Source organism: Hyla sarda, chromosome 3 (genome assembly GCF_029499605.1).
Source record: "Hyla sarda isolate aHylSar1 chromosome 3, aHylSar1.hap1, whole genome shotgun sequence".
NCBI classification, from domain to species: Eukaryota; Metazoa; Chordata; class Amphibia; order Anura; family Hylidae; genus Hyla; species Hyla sarda.
The window spans coordinates 158,792,294-158,809,559 of NC_079191.1; the positions used below are offsets into that span (position 1 = coordinate 158,792,294).

At 46.2% G+C, this 17,266-nt stretch overlaps 1 protein-coding gene across 1 annotated transcript in view; it reads left to right on the forward strand.

Annotated features, from left to right (window-relative positions):
* Nucleotides 1-1,941: 1,941 nt before the first annotated feature.
* Nucleotides 1,942-17,266, forward strand: part of XXYLT1 (xyloside xylosyltransferase 1) — a 309,749-nt gene continuing 294,424 nt past the window's right edge. Inside the window, exon 1 of the mRNA XM_056565379.1 lies at nt 1,942-2,524. Within this exon, the coding sequence (XP_056421354.1) occupies nt 2,081-2,524 (444 nt within the window). The 5' untranslated portion in view covers nt 1,942-2,080. The remainder of the gene's footprint in view (nt 2,525-17,266) is intronic.

Consider the following 17,266-nt stretch of genomic DNA (forward strand, 5'->3'; position numbering starts at 1 on the left):
TTAAGGTGCATCCATATAAATGGCCCACCCTGTATAGAAATCATTTGATTGCTAATACTGTTTAGTGCTATGTATAGGACACAGCACAGATCAGTATTATCGGTGATCTTCTGCTCTGGTCTGCTCGATCTCAGACCAGAGAATAAGACCCCGGGAGATGTCCGGAGCCAGGTGAGGGGACCTGAGGCCCCCATGCTGGATGATCACAGCGGCACCACTGCGGGCTATACGATCATCCATTTAAAGTGCCGCAGATGCCGTGATCTGTATTGATCACGGTATCTGAGGGGTTAATGGCGGCCATCCGCGCGATCTCGGATGTCGGCCATTACTGGCGGGTCCCCGGCTGCTGCTAGCAGCTGGAACCTGCCGTGTATGACGTGGGCACCGGTCCGATGCTCGCGGTCATACGCAGGACATAAATGTACGTCCTGGTGTGCAAAGTACCGCCAAACCAGGACATACATTTACGTCCGTGGCCATTAAGGCCAAAATGGGCCTGGTCCTTAACCCCTTAAGACCAGGGGTTTTTCCGTTTTTGCACTTTCGCTTTTTCCTCCTTACCTTTTAAAAATCATAACTTTCAATTTTGCACCTAAAAATCCATATGATGGCTTATTTTTTGCACCACCAATTCTACTTTGTAATGACATCAGTCATTTTACCCAAAAATCGACGACTAAACAGAAAAAATAAATCATAGTGCGACACAATTGAAGAAAAAACACCATTTTGTAACGTTTGGGGGCATCCGTTTCCACGCAGTACATTTTTCGGTTTTGCAACAGCTGGAGGTTTCCGCCACAGCTCAAACTCCTAGCTGGAAACTTACCTTGAACCCCTGCAGTGCGAATGAACCCTAAAAACACTACACTACACAAAATAATGGTTAAAACATTACATATAAGTAGGGTATCATTTTAATCTTATGGACCTACAGAATAAAGAGGTGTCAATTTTAATGAAAAATGTACTACGTAGAAACAGAAACCCCCAAAATTTACAAAATGCCATTTTTTTCTTCCATTTTGTTGCACAATGTTTTTTCTTTCCGTTTCGCCATAGATTTTTGGGTAAAATGACTGATGTCACTGCAAAGTAGAATTAGCGCCGCAAAAAATAAGCCATCGCATGGATTTTTAGGTGCACAATTGAAAGGGTTATGATTTTTAAAAGGTAAGGAGAAAAAAACAAAAGTGCAAAAACGGAAAAATGCTATGTCCTTAAGGGGTTAAAAAAACAGCAAAAGTTAAATAGTAAAGCAAGACAGGGCAGGTCTGTGTGAAATCTCTGCTTAAAGTAAAACACCGAATAAAATTCCTGTGAGACTCTAAACGTCGTATGGATACGGTTCCTTGCTCCCGCCACTAAGTACAGAGACATTTATCCTTAAAAGTGTACCCTACTCTGTTTTTATGTCTTTTTTTCTTCTAACTTTTTGCTTAGCTGCGTGTAATTTATCATCTGTGTCTACCTTAGATAACAAATTCCCCGCAGCTGTGCACGTTTGTTTGTTTTACGCAGGGTAGAGAGGTTTTGGTATGCGTACTTTTGGGCCTAGAAATCGGGGTTAGCGCAAAATTTAGTGACTTATTACAAATGTGGCATATGATAAATAAAGGTGCAGTGCATGTCTAAATTAGAAAACGGTGTACTGCTACGCAGAACGCTAGGAAACTTCTATTAAAAAGTCGCATAAAATTCGCTAAATTTACATAACTGCGACATTCAAGCGCCAAGGATAGATGGAAAAAAAGTCTATATCGAATGATAAATGTCCCCCACTAGCTATAATAAGCAGCGTTATGTTCTCCTCAGACGCTACTGCGTCCATAGAAAACCGCTGTGTGTGACTGGTTTCTGGCAGTCCTGAGATATTGCCTCAGACGCCACAATCAGCTGTCACCGTTCACAGAGCAGCCAATCAAATGCGCAGGATGTGGCAGGAAGAAGGCGGGCTCTGATCTGATTGGAGGAAATTGGTTTCTATCATGTGATCTCTCTGCTCGTCCAGCATGGCTTCTCCCTGTTGCACGGCGGTGCTGAGGGGAGATGTGTGAGGGTCCGTGTAGACGGTGTGATGACGGGCAGACTCGTTACCATGAGGTCCTACCAGGCCGTCCTGCTGCTGGCCGCCGCCCTCACAGTGTTCGCCTACTATTACCTAGGCTCCGGCAATGAGAATTTCTCCAGCACCACTCGGAGGATGAAAGAAAACAGCGCGCTTCAGGACGTAGAGCTGCTGCCTCCTTCTTCCTCCGAACTGAAGCTGAGCGAGGGCAAGAGCAAGAGTCTGGAGAGCCGGGGGGTGCAGGACTACCACCTGCTCATCATGTTCACCAAGGTGGACCGGAGCCCCGGCCTTAGGGAGAAGTTCCAGGTGGCGCTCCGCTCCCTGCTCCGGTACGGCAAGTTCGAGAGCAATGAGGTGCTGAGCCTCCACTTTGTGGCCGACGAGCCCAGCAAGGAGATCGGCAAGACTGTGCTCAGAGAGCTGCTGCAGGGGGCCAGCTTCAAGTACAAGGTGGGTGATGCTGGGAGACAACAACGTCCACTGCAGTGTTTACCAACCAGGGGGCCTCCAGCTGTTGTAAAACTACAACTCCCAGCATGCCTGGACAGCCGAAGGCTGTCCAGGCATGCTGGGTGTTGTAGTTTTACAACAGCTGGAGCTACACTTGTTGGGAAACACTGATCTATTAGCTGATCTTATACTGAGCTTTATGTTATACCAAATAATAAAAGCCACATGATATCTGCCTTTAGTTTGTAGGATGTGCAGAGAGATCAGGAGTTTTAAAGGGGTATTCCAGGCCAAAACTTTTTATATATATATATAATATATCTCAACTGGCTACGGATATATAAATGATTTGTAAATGACTTCTATTAAAAAATCTTAATCCTTCCAATAGTTATTAGCTTCTGAAGTTGAGTTGTTTTCTGTTTAACTGCTCTCTGATGACACCGGGAGCTGTGCAGTTCCTATTGGGATATTCTCCCATCATGCACAGCTCCCGGGACGTGACATCATCAATGAGCAGTTAGACAGAAAACTTCAGAAGCTAATAACTATTGGAAGGATTAAGATTTTTTAATAGAAGTCATTTACAAATCTGTTTAACTTTCCGGAGCCAGTTGAGAGATAGATAGATATATAAAGGTTTTGCCTGGAATATCCCTTTAAAGCATACCAGTCAGATACCACAGAAACATTACTCAGTACCTCATTCTGATCATGTGTCTGTTCTCATCATTTTTATGCTTCTATTATCTATATTTCGCCGAAAAATAGCATATTTACAGCTGCTCAATGTCTTTTCCATCTTGTCAAAGGGAGGGTGTGTGTCCATTTCTTGCCTGCACTGTGATGACTCCTCCCCCTCCTACAATGCCAACAGCTTTTGCAAAACTACAACTCCCAGCATGCCCAGACATCCTTTGACTGACTGTCCAGTAGGGATCGACCGATATGGTTTTTTTTTTTTTTTTTTTTTTTTTTTTTTTTTTTTTTTAAGGACCGATACCGATAATCTGTAGAGGTTAGGGCCGATAGCCGATAACTTATACCTGAATATCTGTATAAGTTATCGGCTATTTATCCCCCCCTGCGACACCGCTGCAGATCATTGATTTAAAGCGGGTGCTTTAAATCAATGAACTGCAGCAGCTTTTGCGGGGCCATAGGCCGCCGCCGCCATTGGCTTCTCTCCCCCTGCCTGTCCGGGGCCCTGAGTCCTATCACCGCCACAGTGACCGCACCACCACGGCCCCATTGCCTCCCCCATCCCCGGTTTTATAATTACCTGTTCCCGGGGTTCGGGTCTGCGCTTCTTCTGGCTCCGGTGCCGTCCTCCTCAGCTGTCACTGTGCGCACTAACGTTGACGTCGCGTTCAGGACGTCACTCGTCATTGCGCAGCGCACAGCGTAACACAGGACGCAGCAAGAGCCAGAAGTAGCGTGGACCTCGGGCCCCAGGAACAGGTAATTATAAAACCGGGGATGGGGGAGGCAATGGGGGTGGGGGGTGCGGTGCAGTGTGGTGGGGGGGGGGGCATTATCGGATTATCGGCAAGGTAATTGCCGATAACGCCCATAATCGTGAATATCGGCCAATAATATCGGCCAAACCGATAAAATGTCAATCCCTACTGTCCAGTCATGCTTGGACTTGTAGTTTTGCGACAGCTGGAGGCACATGTTTGGTAAAACTGTGTTACAGCAGTGTTGCTGCAGGGTGTGTTCTTCCTGTAGCCTTGTCAATCAGCCATCTCGTGTCCATGACCCTTGGACACACATGCTGCTGGGGGACTCATCAGTGTCCCCGGAGGTATGTGGACCCCTAGTGGTGGGATTTTCAATGGCAGTTTTAAAGTAGATATCCATTGGTGAAAACGTATCACCTACCCTAAGAATAGGGGAGAAGTTTCAGATCGCGGGGGGGCCCGACCACTGGGGCCCCCCACAATCTCCTGTATGGGGCCCCGACAGCCTGCGGGAAAGGGGCGTGTTGACCACCACACGATGCGGCGGCTGACACGCCCCCTCAATACAACTCTATGGCAGAGCTGGAGCGATCTGGACTACCCCTTTAATAAAAGGTGGATTTATTATTATTATTTTTTTTTTAAAGTATTAGGGCTGGGCGGTATGACCAAATATGTTTATCACGGTATAAAACGGTCTTTCCCTCCCTCCCCCCCCCCCCCCCCCAAATGCCCTCCTTGTCCTGTTTGTTGCGGCTGCCGGCGCTGACACTCTATACCAGTGGTCTTCAACCTGCGGACCTCCAGATGCTTCAAACCTACAACTCCCAGCATGCCCGGACAGCCAAAGGCTGTCCGGGCATGCTGAGAGTTGTAGTTCAGGCAACATCTGGAGGTCTGCAGGTTGAAGACCACTGCTCTATACTGTACGCTATGCCCGGGCTGCAAAAGTGCTGCGCTGTCCCCGTCGGGGTAAATACTCACATCACCCGCATGCGCTGCCCTCCTGGTCCTCCTGTTTGTTGCGGCCGCCGGCGCTGACACTCTACTGTACGCTATGCCTGAGCTGCAAAATGTAAACATAAAAAACTTTAATGCAAGTTTCGACGTCGGTCTTACGCTGGGGACGAGAACGTCACACAGTCAGCCTATCACAAGGCCGCAGCGATGTTCCACCTCGGCCGGTGATAGGTTGAGCCCACTGTCATGTAAGGAGCCAGCCTGCTCTTTACATGACAGTGGCCTCAACCTATCACCTGCCGAGGCTGAACATCGCTGCGGCCTTGTGATATGCTGACCGCTGTCCAATGTTCCCGTTCCCTTGGAAGCTGGTCCGGACCGACGGGGAAGGTGAGTTTGTTTATTTTGTTTACCTTTTGCACCCTGGGCATAGCGTACAGTATAGCAGTGGTCTTCAACCTGCGGACCTCCAGATGTTGCCTGAACTACAACTCTCAGCATGCCCAGACAGCCTTTGGCTGTCCGGGCATGCTTGGAGTTGTACGTTTGCAGCATCTGGAGGTCCGCAGGTTGAAGACCACTGGTATAGAGTGTCAGTGCCGTGGCCCGCAACAAACAGGATGACGAGGAGGGCAGCGCTTGTGGGTGACACGTGAGTATTTACGGGGACAGCGCTGGGCTGATAATTAATTTGGGGGGGAGCGAGCAGAACAGTGCTCGCGGGTCACATATGATTAGCTCCGATATGGGTACAGCGCAGCGGGCTGATCATTCATTCCCGAGGGGGAGGGGCCAAACTGGTATTGCGGTATGGGAAAAATTAATATCGTGCAGGGCAAAAATTTCGGTATTCGGTTTGAACCGGTATACCGCCCAGCCCTAAGAAGTATATTAGAAAAACGATTGTATTGCCAATATGTACAAATATAAAAAGTTTTTATACCGGACAGTGCCCATTTAACCACACGTGCATCTAATTTGCTGCAAGTTTGCAGTATTTTGTTACCTGTTGAAGTTATTGGGCAGCAGAATCTGCTGAAGCATATCTGCCGCGTGTGAAAATGCTACGCTATGCGCTGGATATGACGCGGCCGCGCCACCAGCGTATGCGCACTATGTACATCAGCAAGGTGGGGATGTGCACATGTGCTGGAACTGACGTATTTTGCACCGCCAGCGCATGTGTACGTTACATACGGGCTGGGCGGAAGTGTTTGCATACAGAGGCGGAAGTTCACGCTGTGAAGTGGCGTGCACTCTGCGCCAAATATGCACAAGAATGGTCATCACACCTGTCAGGTATCGTTACTGAATATGCTGTGTATATATAGAGGGAGACATGGAATCTTTTGCACATCACCCCTGAGGAAGTCACCAGAGAGTGACGGAACGCGTGGCATTCCGGTCTCCCTGCCCTGTTGCCATCTTTACCGTTGCTCCTCCGACTGTGGTTTGCTTGTCTATTTCCTTATTTGTATTAACAATGTATTATCTGAATAGCAGGTTACTCCACTGACTATGATTATCTCTGCATGTGGTTTATTCTTCTACATTTTGGAGCGCTAGTTGTATTGCTGTACTGTATTCAGGGCAGGGTTGGGGGGTTCATGGCCCCTCCCCTAGTGGTTGTGTTGGGCTCAATACTGAGCCTTTTTAATTTTTTTTTTAGATGTATGTGTTCCCCTTGTCTATATGTGGTTTCCATAATAAAGTTTATTTACAATCCATATGTTTTGGGTGTGTACTATATGCAGTGAACCTTTTTTATGGTATGTACTAAGTAATTTAAATAATTCCACCAACAATTAGATAGGTAGTGAGTAGACTGCAGCCACATCGACTTTAGTACGCAAAATATGTAGCAGGCATAGATCTTTCACTGATACTCAGAATATCGGGGGTAAAGTGGTGGAAATGGTTTTAATCTGAAATGAGACATTAAAAGTTAAGTTTTGGGTGGATGGTAAATTTTAGTATTTAATGGTCACGGTATGAAATTGGTCCTCCATCCACTGATCCGGTTTCTGTGTGGAATCCCTTTTTGATTAAAGCTTGGATCAGTCTCCACCTCTACAAGGTGGGTGGACTCGTTCAATGCCGCATACCTCCAAAGAAGAAAAATCAGCTTGATGAATTTCAGCAATGTGTTTACTAGGGATCGACCGATATCGTTTTTTTAGGGCCGATACCAATAATCGGTGCAGGTTAGAGCCGATAGCCGATAACTTATACCGATATTTCGGTATAAGTTATCGGCTATTTAACCCCCTGCGACACCGCTGCAGATCATTGATTTAAAGCGGGCGCTTTAAATCAATGATCTGCAGTGGCTTTTGCGGGGCCATAGGCCGCCGCCACCACCACCCGCCTCTCTCCCCTACCCGTCAGGGTGCTCCGGGCCATCCATCCATCGTTCCTGTAGTGTCCGTGGGCGTTCCGGGTGGAGGGTGGTCCGGTCCGGGCTGTCCTTCTTCTCCGGCGGGCTTCTTCTCCACTCAGGGCAGGCTCCGGCCTAGTACGCTGCATAGACGTCGCTGCGCAGTGACGCCCGTGCACAGCGACGCACCTGACGTCACGGCGTAGCGGCGTCTATGCAGCATACTAGGCCGGAGCCTGCCCGGAGTGGAGAAGAGGCCCGCCGGAGAAGGACAGCCCGGACCGGACCACCCTCCACCCGGAACGCCCCCGGACACTACATGAAGGAAGGATGGCCTGGACCACCCCCATTACGGGTAAGTTTAATTTTTTTATTCACTCGGAGGGTGGGGGAGGGGCCCGACCGGTATAGCGGTATGGGAAAAAATCCATACCGGTATACCGCCTAGCATCACGGTGGGGGGTGCGACGCAGTGCGGTGGGTCGGAGGTGCGGTGCGGCGGGTCGAGGGGGTGGCGGTCGCGGTGCGGTGGGGGCGGTGCGGGGGGCGGGGCATTATCGGCTTATCTGCAAGATAATTGCCGATACCGATAATACCCAAAATCGTGAATATCGGCCATACCGATAATCGGTCGATCCCTAGTGTTTACAGTCCGGACATAGAGGAAGATTTATCAAAACCTGTGCAAAGGAAAAGTTGCCCAGTTGCCCATAGCAACCAATCAGATCGCTTCTTTCATTTTGCAGGGGCCTTGTTAAAAATGAAAGAAGCAATCTGATTGGTTGCTATGGGCAACTGGGCAACTTTTCCTTTGCACAGGTTTTGATAAATCTCCCCCCATATAGCGTGAAACTAAAGATGCACCGTCTGAACTATGAAAATGTTCATAGATGCTTCTCTTAAATTTTGTGGAGCAACCCACATACTGTACATTGCAGCTTTTACATGGTACATGATACACCACGTGGGTTGCATCACAATTTATGAATGACTGTACATTTTGACACAAACTTACACAAATTGCACCTACTTCTGGCATATTTCAAACTCCCCTTCACATGTAGCCAAGTGTTATCGGTTTTGCTAGCAAAGTCACTAGGGGACAACTGATTGCATATAGACCGACCTTGTCTTGCAACAACGATAACACCATCACGAATAATATCACTTAATACAGCATCATCATAAAGAAATGTTCTTTTCTTTTGGATAAATACCTCAGTATATACTGTATAAATCATTCAGAGTGAGTGAGCAGATCTTATGCTATGACTAAGAACTACATTGTTCGAAACATGTCGGTGGACATGGGTTTTTAACTCACCATTAGCACTTTGATTTGTTTTTGGTAGGGATCGACCGATTATCGGTTTGGCCAATAATCACGATTTTGGACATTATCGGTATCGCCAATTACCTTTCCGATAATGCCCCGCGATGACCGCTGCCCCATTGCCTCCCCATCATCTGGCCACATGCTGCCGCCGCTGCCCCGTTGCCTCCCCCCAATCCTCTGCCCACATGCTGCCCCGTTGCCTCCCTCCATCATCTGCCCACATACCGCCGCCGCCCCATACTTCTGGCTCCTGCGCTGTGACAGTGAAGGACGCTGACTGAGCCAGAAGTGTTGCGTACCCCAGGAACAGGTAATTATAAAAGCGGGGATTGGGGGAGGCGATGGAGCGGCGGCGGTATGTGGGCAGAGGATGGGGGGCCGGCTGCGGTATGTGGGCAGAGGATGGGTGGGGCGTCGGCGGTATGTGGGCAGAGGATGGGGGGTTGGCGTGGCGATGGGGCAACTGTGGTGGTTAGACTCAGGACCCCAGGACAGGCAGGGGGAGAGAAGCGGGCGGCGGCGGCGGCGGTCTCTGGCCTGGCAAAAGCCGCTGCAGTTCATTGATTTTAAATCGCCCGCTTTACATCATTCATCTGCAACGGCTTCTGCCCCGCCGGGGGGGTTTGAAATAGCCGATAACTTATACCGGAATATCCGTTATTGGTATACAGATTATCGGTATCTGCCCTAAAAAATCGATATTGGTCGATCCCTAGTTTTTGGATTTTAAGACAAATATGAATTAGTTACAATTTTACCTTGTGGAGCTGGAGAACCCTTCCCCTACTCTTTTGGATTGCAGTGATAAACCAAGGATATGGCTTGGCGCTTTCCTCTGTTTGAACTTACGAATCTGAGCTGAAGTCTTTATTTTTATTTATTTTTTTGTTGTTTCTTATGCATATTTTTTTTTTTTTTTAAATGATAAAAAAGCATGTAACATGGGTATCATTTTAATTGTATTGACCCACAGAATAAAGAAAACGTAATTTTTTAAGTAAATTGTACAGCGTGAAAATAAAACCTTCCAAAATTTACTAAATTGCGGTTTTCTCTTTCATTTCCCCACATAAATAATTTTATGGTAAAGAGTGTGTAAAATTGGTGATGCAAAAAACAATAAGGGCCATGGGTACGGTGGGGTAGTGCGGCGCCTCGCCCATGGCCCTAACTTATTGATTTCAACACAGGGTGCCTCCAGCTGTTTCCCTACTACAACTCCCAGCATGCCCTGACAGCCAATAGATGTCAGGGCAAGCTGGGAGTTTTAGTGGTGAAACAGCTGGAGGCGCCCTGTGTAGATGAACTAAGGGCGGAAGTCGTCCCCAGCAGGAATCAGTGACGTCGTGTCTGCTGGGGAAGTCTGCCTGGTAGTGAGCACACTGCCAGGCAGACAAAAGGCATTTTTAATATAGTAAAAATATAAATACATTTTTAAGCAGGGAGGGGTTAGGGATGGATGGGCAATAGGCAGGGACAGAAAAAAAACTTCCTTTGGAAAATACAGCAGCTGATGAGGACTAGAAGAATTAAGATTTTTTAAAAAGTAATTTACAAATCTGTTTTAACTTTCTGGCTCCAGTTGGGGGGGGGGGGGGGGGGGATATATATATATTCCAGGGGAGTACCTCTTTTAAGGACCAGGCCAATTTTTGTTTTTGCACTCCTTCTAAAAATCATACAAATTAAAATTTTGCCCCATATAAGGGCTTTTTTTTTTTTTTTTTTTTTTTTTTTTTTTTTTGTGCGCCACCAATTGTACATTGTAATGACATCAATCATTTAATAACTAAATATATATATATGGGGAGAAATTTATTTTTCAATAAATGCCATTTTGTAACTTTTGTGGGCTTCCATTTCTACACATTTTCAGTAAAAATTACATTTTTATTCTGTAGGTCCATACGGTTACAAGGATACCCAATTTATGTAGGTTTTATTTTACTACTTTTAACCCGTTCCCTCTTTGGCGATTTTAATTTTTTTAAATGTTTTTTCTATTTTTTCATTTTTGCACTTTTAGTTTTTTTTTTCTCCTTGGTTTTTAAAAAATCATAACCCTTTCAATTTTGCACCTAAAAATCCACATGATGGCTTATTTTTTGCACCACCAATTCTACTTTCTAATGACATCAGTCCGTTTTAGAGATGAGCGAAGTTAGTGATTCGATTAGTCACGGACTTCTCGGCTCGGCAGTTGCTGACTTTAGCCTGCATACATTAGTTAAGCTTTCAGGTGCTGCAAAAGGTGAATACAGTCCTAGGAGAGAGTCTCCAGCCCACCGGAGCACCTGAAAGCTGAACTAATTTATGCAGGCTAAAGTCAGCATACGCCAAGCTGAGAAGTTTGTGACGAATCGAATCACTGTAAGTTTGCTCATCTAGTCATTTTATCCAAATATCTACTGCGAATCGGCGTATAACACGCACTTTTTAGGCTAAAATTTTTAGCCTAAAGTCTATGTGCGTGTTATACGCCGATACACCCCCAGGAAAGGCAGGGGGAGAGAGGCCGTCGCTGCCCGCTTCTCTCCCCCTGCCTTTCCTGGGGTCTAGAGCCCTGCTGCCGGCCCTTCTCACCCCCCTGGCTATCGGCGCCACTGCCCGTTCTGTCCCCCTGACTATCAGTGCCGGCGCCGATAGCCAGGTGGAGAGAAGCGGCGCCGACAGCCAGGGGGAGAGAAGGGGCAGCGGCACCAATTGCCGCCGCTGCCCCGTTGCCTCCCCCCATCCCCAGTGGCATTACCTGGGTCGGGTCCGCGCTGCTGCAGGCCTCCGGCGTGCGTCCCCGGCGTCGTTGCTATGCGCTGCACGGCGCGGCGCATGACGTCACCGATAGTCAGGGGGACAGAACGGGCAGCGGCGCCGACAGCCAGGGGGAGAGAAGGGCCGGCAGCAGGGCTCTAGACCCCAGGAAAGGCAGGGGGAGAGAAGCGGGCAGCGACGGCCTCTCTCCCCCTGCCTTTCCTGGGGGTGTATCGGGGTATACACGCGCACACACGCACACTCATTTTACCATGGATATTTGGGTAAAAAACTTTTTTTACCCAAATATCCTTGGTAAAATGAGGGTGCATGTTATAGGCCGGTGCATGGTATACCCCGATAAATACGGTAATTGTGCGGCAAAATGGAAGAAAAATCGCCATTTCCTTACATGCAGGAAAATTTATACGTTTAACTCCTTATGGACACATGACGTACCGGTACGTCATGTGTCCGCTCCCGATCTATAACGCGGGGCCACAGCGTGTCGGGCCTGGCCTCGAACAACGGCCGGGACCCGTTGCTAATAGGGTGCGGCATTGATCGCGGTGCTGCGTGCTAATAACCCTTTAGACCCGGCGTTCAAAGTTGAACGCCGCGTCGAAAGTGAAAGCATGCCGGTTAGCTCAGGGAGCTGTTCGGGATAGCCGTGGCGAAATCGCAGCATCCCGAACAGCTTACAGGACAACAGGAGGGTCCCTACCTGCCTCCTCGCTGTCCAATCTCCGAATGACTGCTCAGTGCCTGAGATCCAGGCATGAGCAGTCAAGTCGCAGAATCATCGATCACTGGTTTCCTATGAGAAACCAGTGATTAATGTAATAGATCAGTGTGTGCAGTGTTATAGGTCCCTATGGGAGCTATAACACTGCAAAAAAAAGTGAATAAAGATCATTTAACCCCTTCCCTATTAAAAGTTTGAATCACCCCCCTTTTCCCATTAAAAAAAAAGTGTAAATAAAAATAAACATATATGGTATCGCCGCGTGCGGAAATGTCCGCATTATAATAAAATATATTGTTAATTAAACCGCACGGTCAATGGCGTACGCGCAAAAAAATTCCAAAGTCCAAAATAGTGCATTTTTGGTCACTTTTTATATCATGAAAAGCGATCAAGAAGTCCTATCAATGCAAAAATGGTACCACTAAAAACTTCAGATTACGGCGCAAAAATTAGCCCTCATACCTCCCCATTCGCGGAAAAATAAAGTTATAGGAGTCAGAAGATGACGATTTTAAACGTATTCATTTTCCTGCATGTAGTTATGATTTTTTCCAGAAGTACGACAAAATCAAACCTATATAAGTAGGGTATCATTTTAATCGTATGGACCTACAAAATAAAGATAAGGTGTCATTTTTACAGAAAAATTTACTATGTAGAAACGGAAGCCCCCAAAAGTTACAAAACAGCGTTTTTTTTTCTTCAATTTTGTCTCAACAAATTTTTTTTTTCCTGTTTCGCCGTAGATTTTTGGGTAAAATGACTGACGTCATTACAAAGTAGAATTGGTGGTGCAAAAAATAAGCAATCATATGGATTTTTTGGTGCAAAATTGAAAGAGGTATGATTTTTTTAAAGGCAAGGAGGAAAAAACGAAAATGCTAAAAACGGAAATACCCTCAGTCCTTAAGGGGTTAAAACTATCTTCTGACCCCTATAACTTTTTAATTTTTTATTTTTCGATGTATGGGGCAGTATTATTATTGGGGGGGGGGGTACTGGGCGGTGAAAGTGTAACTCTGTTTTTTGACGGATTAGTATTGTACAACATTGTGCAGGATAGTCTCTTTTCAAAATTTTACTACCGTATATACTCAAGTATAAGCAGAGTTTTTCAGCACGATTTTTCGTGCTGAAAACACCCCTCCCCGTCCCTGTGCATCATCGTCAAGGCAACGTCACTATTCCGGGCCAGAAGCGCGGAGAAGAGACCCCCCCCCCGGTGAAGATGGACAGCCTGGAACGACTATCCCTCCCCACCGGACGGTCCCTGCAGCACAGATGGCCCAGACCAGCTCACCCTTCCTTCCTGCTGAGGGGAGGTGAGTACAAAACTAAAGGGGTGGGGGGGTGGTCTGGAGGATGACTAAGGCCGCAGTGGTCTTCAACCTGCTAACCACCCAGATGTTTCAAAACTACAACTGTCCGGGCATGCTGGGAGTTGTAGTTTTTAAACATCTGGAGGTCCGCAGGTTGAAGATCACTGTCTTTGACAGGCAGTGATGATGAAGGGGAGGGGTGGGGGGGGGTGGGATGATGACAGATGGTGATGATGAAGGGGGGGGATGATGACAGGATGATAATGATGAGGGCGTTAATGACAGGGGTCTGGATGATAGGGGGGATGATGTATTTCCCACCCTAGGCTTATAGCCGAGTCAACAACTTTTCCTGGGTTTTTGGGGTGAAATTGGGGGCCTCGGCTTATATTCGGGTCGGCTTATACTCGAGTATATACGGTAATTTCAAAATCGGCTCCTAAATGCCCCAACTGAGGCGCCCTGCCCACAGCAGCTTATAGGTGTGCATAATCCGTCTCCAGCAGAAGACCCAGCGTAATATGATTCTATGGCACTGGGTCTCATGCTGGAGGTGTACCGTATTTTACAAAGCTATGAGCTGGGGAGAACAGTGTCTCAGTTTAGGAACCGAATGTAAAACGAAGAGCAATAGAACAGAGAGGCATAACTTTGAAACTTCAGAACCAATTCATATAAGTAAAACATTATTTTACTCCTGTTCACCCACACTATAACTCAGTGTATTAAGTGTGTGTGAACAGCCTGTCAGTTTCCCTTTTATATAGTATATTAGTATATTGCATAAGTTATATTTTCTTTTGTACAGTGTTTTACCATTTTTCTTGATCGCTTCATTGGGGGACACAGAAACCATGGGTATATGCTGCTTGCCGCTAGGAGGTGCTGAAACTAGGCAAAATAAAAAGAATCCAATCTAAAAAGAGGAAAACTGAGGCACATCAGGTAACCAGTGATTCCATCTTTATTCAGTAACAGGTCATGGATACAACATCCATGACTTGTTACTGAATAAAGAAGATATCGCTCGTAACCTGATGTGCCTCTGTCTACTTTTTTTAATTTTTTATATTGGATTGAAGTTTGTTTGAAAGAGCATCGGGGAGAACGCAAGGTGGGATACAGATAGTGCTGGCTGCAAAAAACACGGGAAGGTATGAGGTATGTAGTGCCGACTGAGTTTGACTATTTTCTGAAAAACAGTCTGTTCCTTCTGGCAGGATTCAGACCTGATCTCCAGACCTGATCTTATTCCTTTTTATTTTTTTGCAGTTTCCTAATTTGTAGCTAGGTTTTCTCCTTTATTATTTTTTCTAGGTTGGGGCAACGGGAGCATGGAGCTGCCTGATCTCCCACTTCAGAGGAAGGGGCGTGGTCTATAGAGTATGAGCCGTCAACCCTTTCTCGCCAGGTGTAGTACTGTGGGTCGGGTCCCCCTGTTGTCCCTGTTCGCCCCGCTATGGCAGCCTGGCATGATGCAGCATGACTTTTTAAGCTGGCTGAAGACTCCATAAGGTGAGTATGCTCTTCAGTAGTTGAGTATAAGTACCCCCTCCCTCTTTTGTGTTAGGGGCCATTGGGGACTTTGGTTCTGGGGTACAGAGGGGGTACAGCCCACTCTTTGTGGCCAGGATAATTCTTTGTCCGGCTGTTCTTTTAGGTGCTCCGGCAACTTCTGCGATGGTCACACGGCTCCCTTGCACTTCACCGCCGGATGCCGCATCTGTCGCCCAGCTCCCGTCGCGGGCATTTGCGCATTTACAAGCGGATGACTGTCTTCCCAGCCGTGCTCCTCCATGTCCGCAGCCTCCCCCACTACTGTCTGGGATGTTGCTTGTTCCCTCCCCAAGGACGTCCCATGGTTCCTGTGTCCGCCAATGAAGGGATCGAGAAAAGTTTTTTATTTTTTTTATGCCTACTGTAAAATCTCTTTCTTGGAGCTTCTATTGGGGGACACAGCACCTGCCCATAAGTTGTTGGTTAGTTTGTTGTCCAGTCAGGTTTGGTCACCTGTTGATGAAGGTGTTTGGTCAGTTTTTTTTGTCTGGGTTTCATCTGTCTGTTTCTCCTACTGCTTTTGGACTAAACTGATTAGCTAAGAGCCAGGGGGGTGGGAATTTCCTGTCAGGAGGAGCCGACTTCTTTTTGTTTTTTTACCTAGTGTCAGTGCCTCCAAGCAGCATATACCCATGGTTCCTCTGTCCCCCAATAGAAGCTCCAAGAGAGATTTTACAGTAAGTATAAAAAAAATCTACTTTTTATTGTTACGTCCTATCACCAGCTCATTTTTCTATAATAAGGTGTCCCTCTTGTCTCTATTTCTTATGCCATAGAGTATCCGCTATTCTTTCAGCTTTCTGGCAATTGATCATGGCTGTTCTTTTCGTAGCAAACCTTAGGGTATGTTTTCACATGGTGAATCCACATTTGCATGTTTTAATAGCAGCAATGGGGATGAGATTTTAAGAAATCACCCCCCCCCCCCCCCCATAGTATCTGCATGAAAATAAACCTGCAGCTTTTTTACAGATTTTGCCTATAGTCTACATTGACGAAATATGCAATGTTTTACTGTGGAATCCACATTTGTGGATTGTCATTTTAATATAATTCCGCTAATTTAGATGCAGATTTGCTGCTGTTTAACATTGCAACATTTCTACCTTGTGTGCCTTCATAAACCCATCATGTTCCTTCTGCTGCTGCAGATTTTCTACTGTGGAATATTGCACCATTTCTGTTCAATGTTGTATCACGTCAAATTGTAGGTCTTAGGCTAGGTTTCCACTTCTTCTTTTTGTAAAAAAAAAAAAAAAAAAAAAAAAACGCCAATAAAAATTGCTAGATGTTAGCTGCAAATCAATAGGGACCTGCAAAGTGCCAAATCCACTTGGTGTTTTTCAGTTTGGCGTTTTTTAAATTCTTTTGGCGTTTTTGGGCTCCTTGGCAGTTTTTAAAAAACGTCCTCTTGTCGAGACTGGCGTTTTTTCGGGAAAACCTTGGTGTTTTCCTCCCATAGAAGTCTATGGGAGTGAAAATCACCAAGGAAAACGCCATGTGGGTTTTAACTTTGGCGTTTTTTCAGGTGGTTTTTATTCTCTTTTGGACCATTAAAATATAATAAATAAAAAGATACAATAGTGATGGGAAAAATTGTATTTAACGAAATTTTCTTTTTGATCACAAAATTTTAATTAATTTTTAAACAGGGATCAATTTATGTGGGCGGGTAGGGCACTAAAATGTAGCCGACAACAATAAAAATGTGTGTTTTTTTAATTTTTTTTTTTAATTTTCGGTAGTACTACTACGCCCAGCATGGAACACACTGTTCCATGATGTGAGTAGTAGTTACCTGTACTAATTGAAAGATCGCTGGGGTCCCTTGCGATCCTCCTGTATAATGTATAGATGCGGCTGCTCTTCTATGGTCCCCTGCACTCCCGTATATAAACACTTATTCATTTTCCCGCAGAGAGCTGTGATTGGTCAGATGGTTCCAGCCAATCACAACTCTGGTAAATATGAATATGTATATATATATATATATATATATATGTCAGTGCAGGGGACCATAGAAGAGAGGCCGCCCATATCTATACATTATAACGGAGGATCACAGCAGATGTCAGAAGTTACTCTTGCTGTGATCTGTCTATTAATGCAGATACTACAGCTCCCAGCATGGAGCAGACTGTGCTCAATGTTGGGAGTAGTACCTGCAATAAGGTACAGATCACAGCGGATGTCACTCCTCCTGACACACGCTGCGATCCTCCTGAAGTGAATGT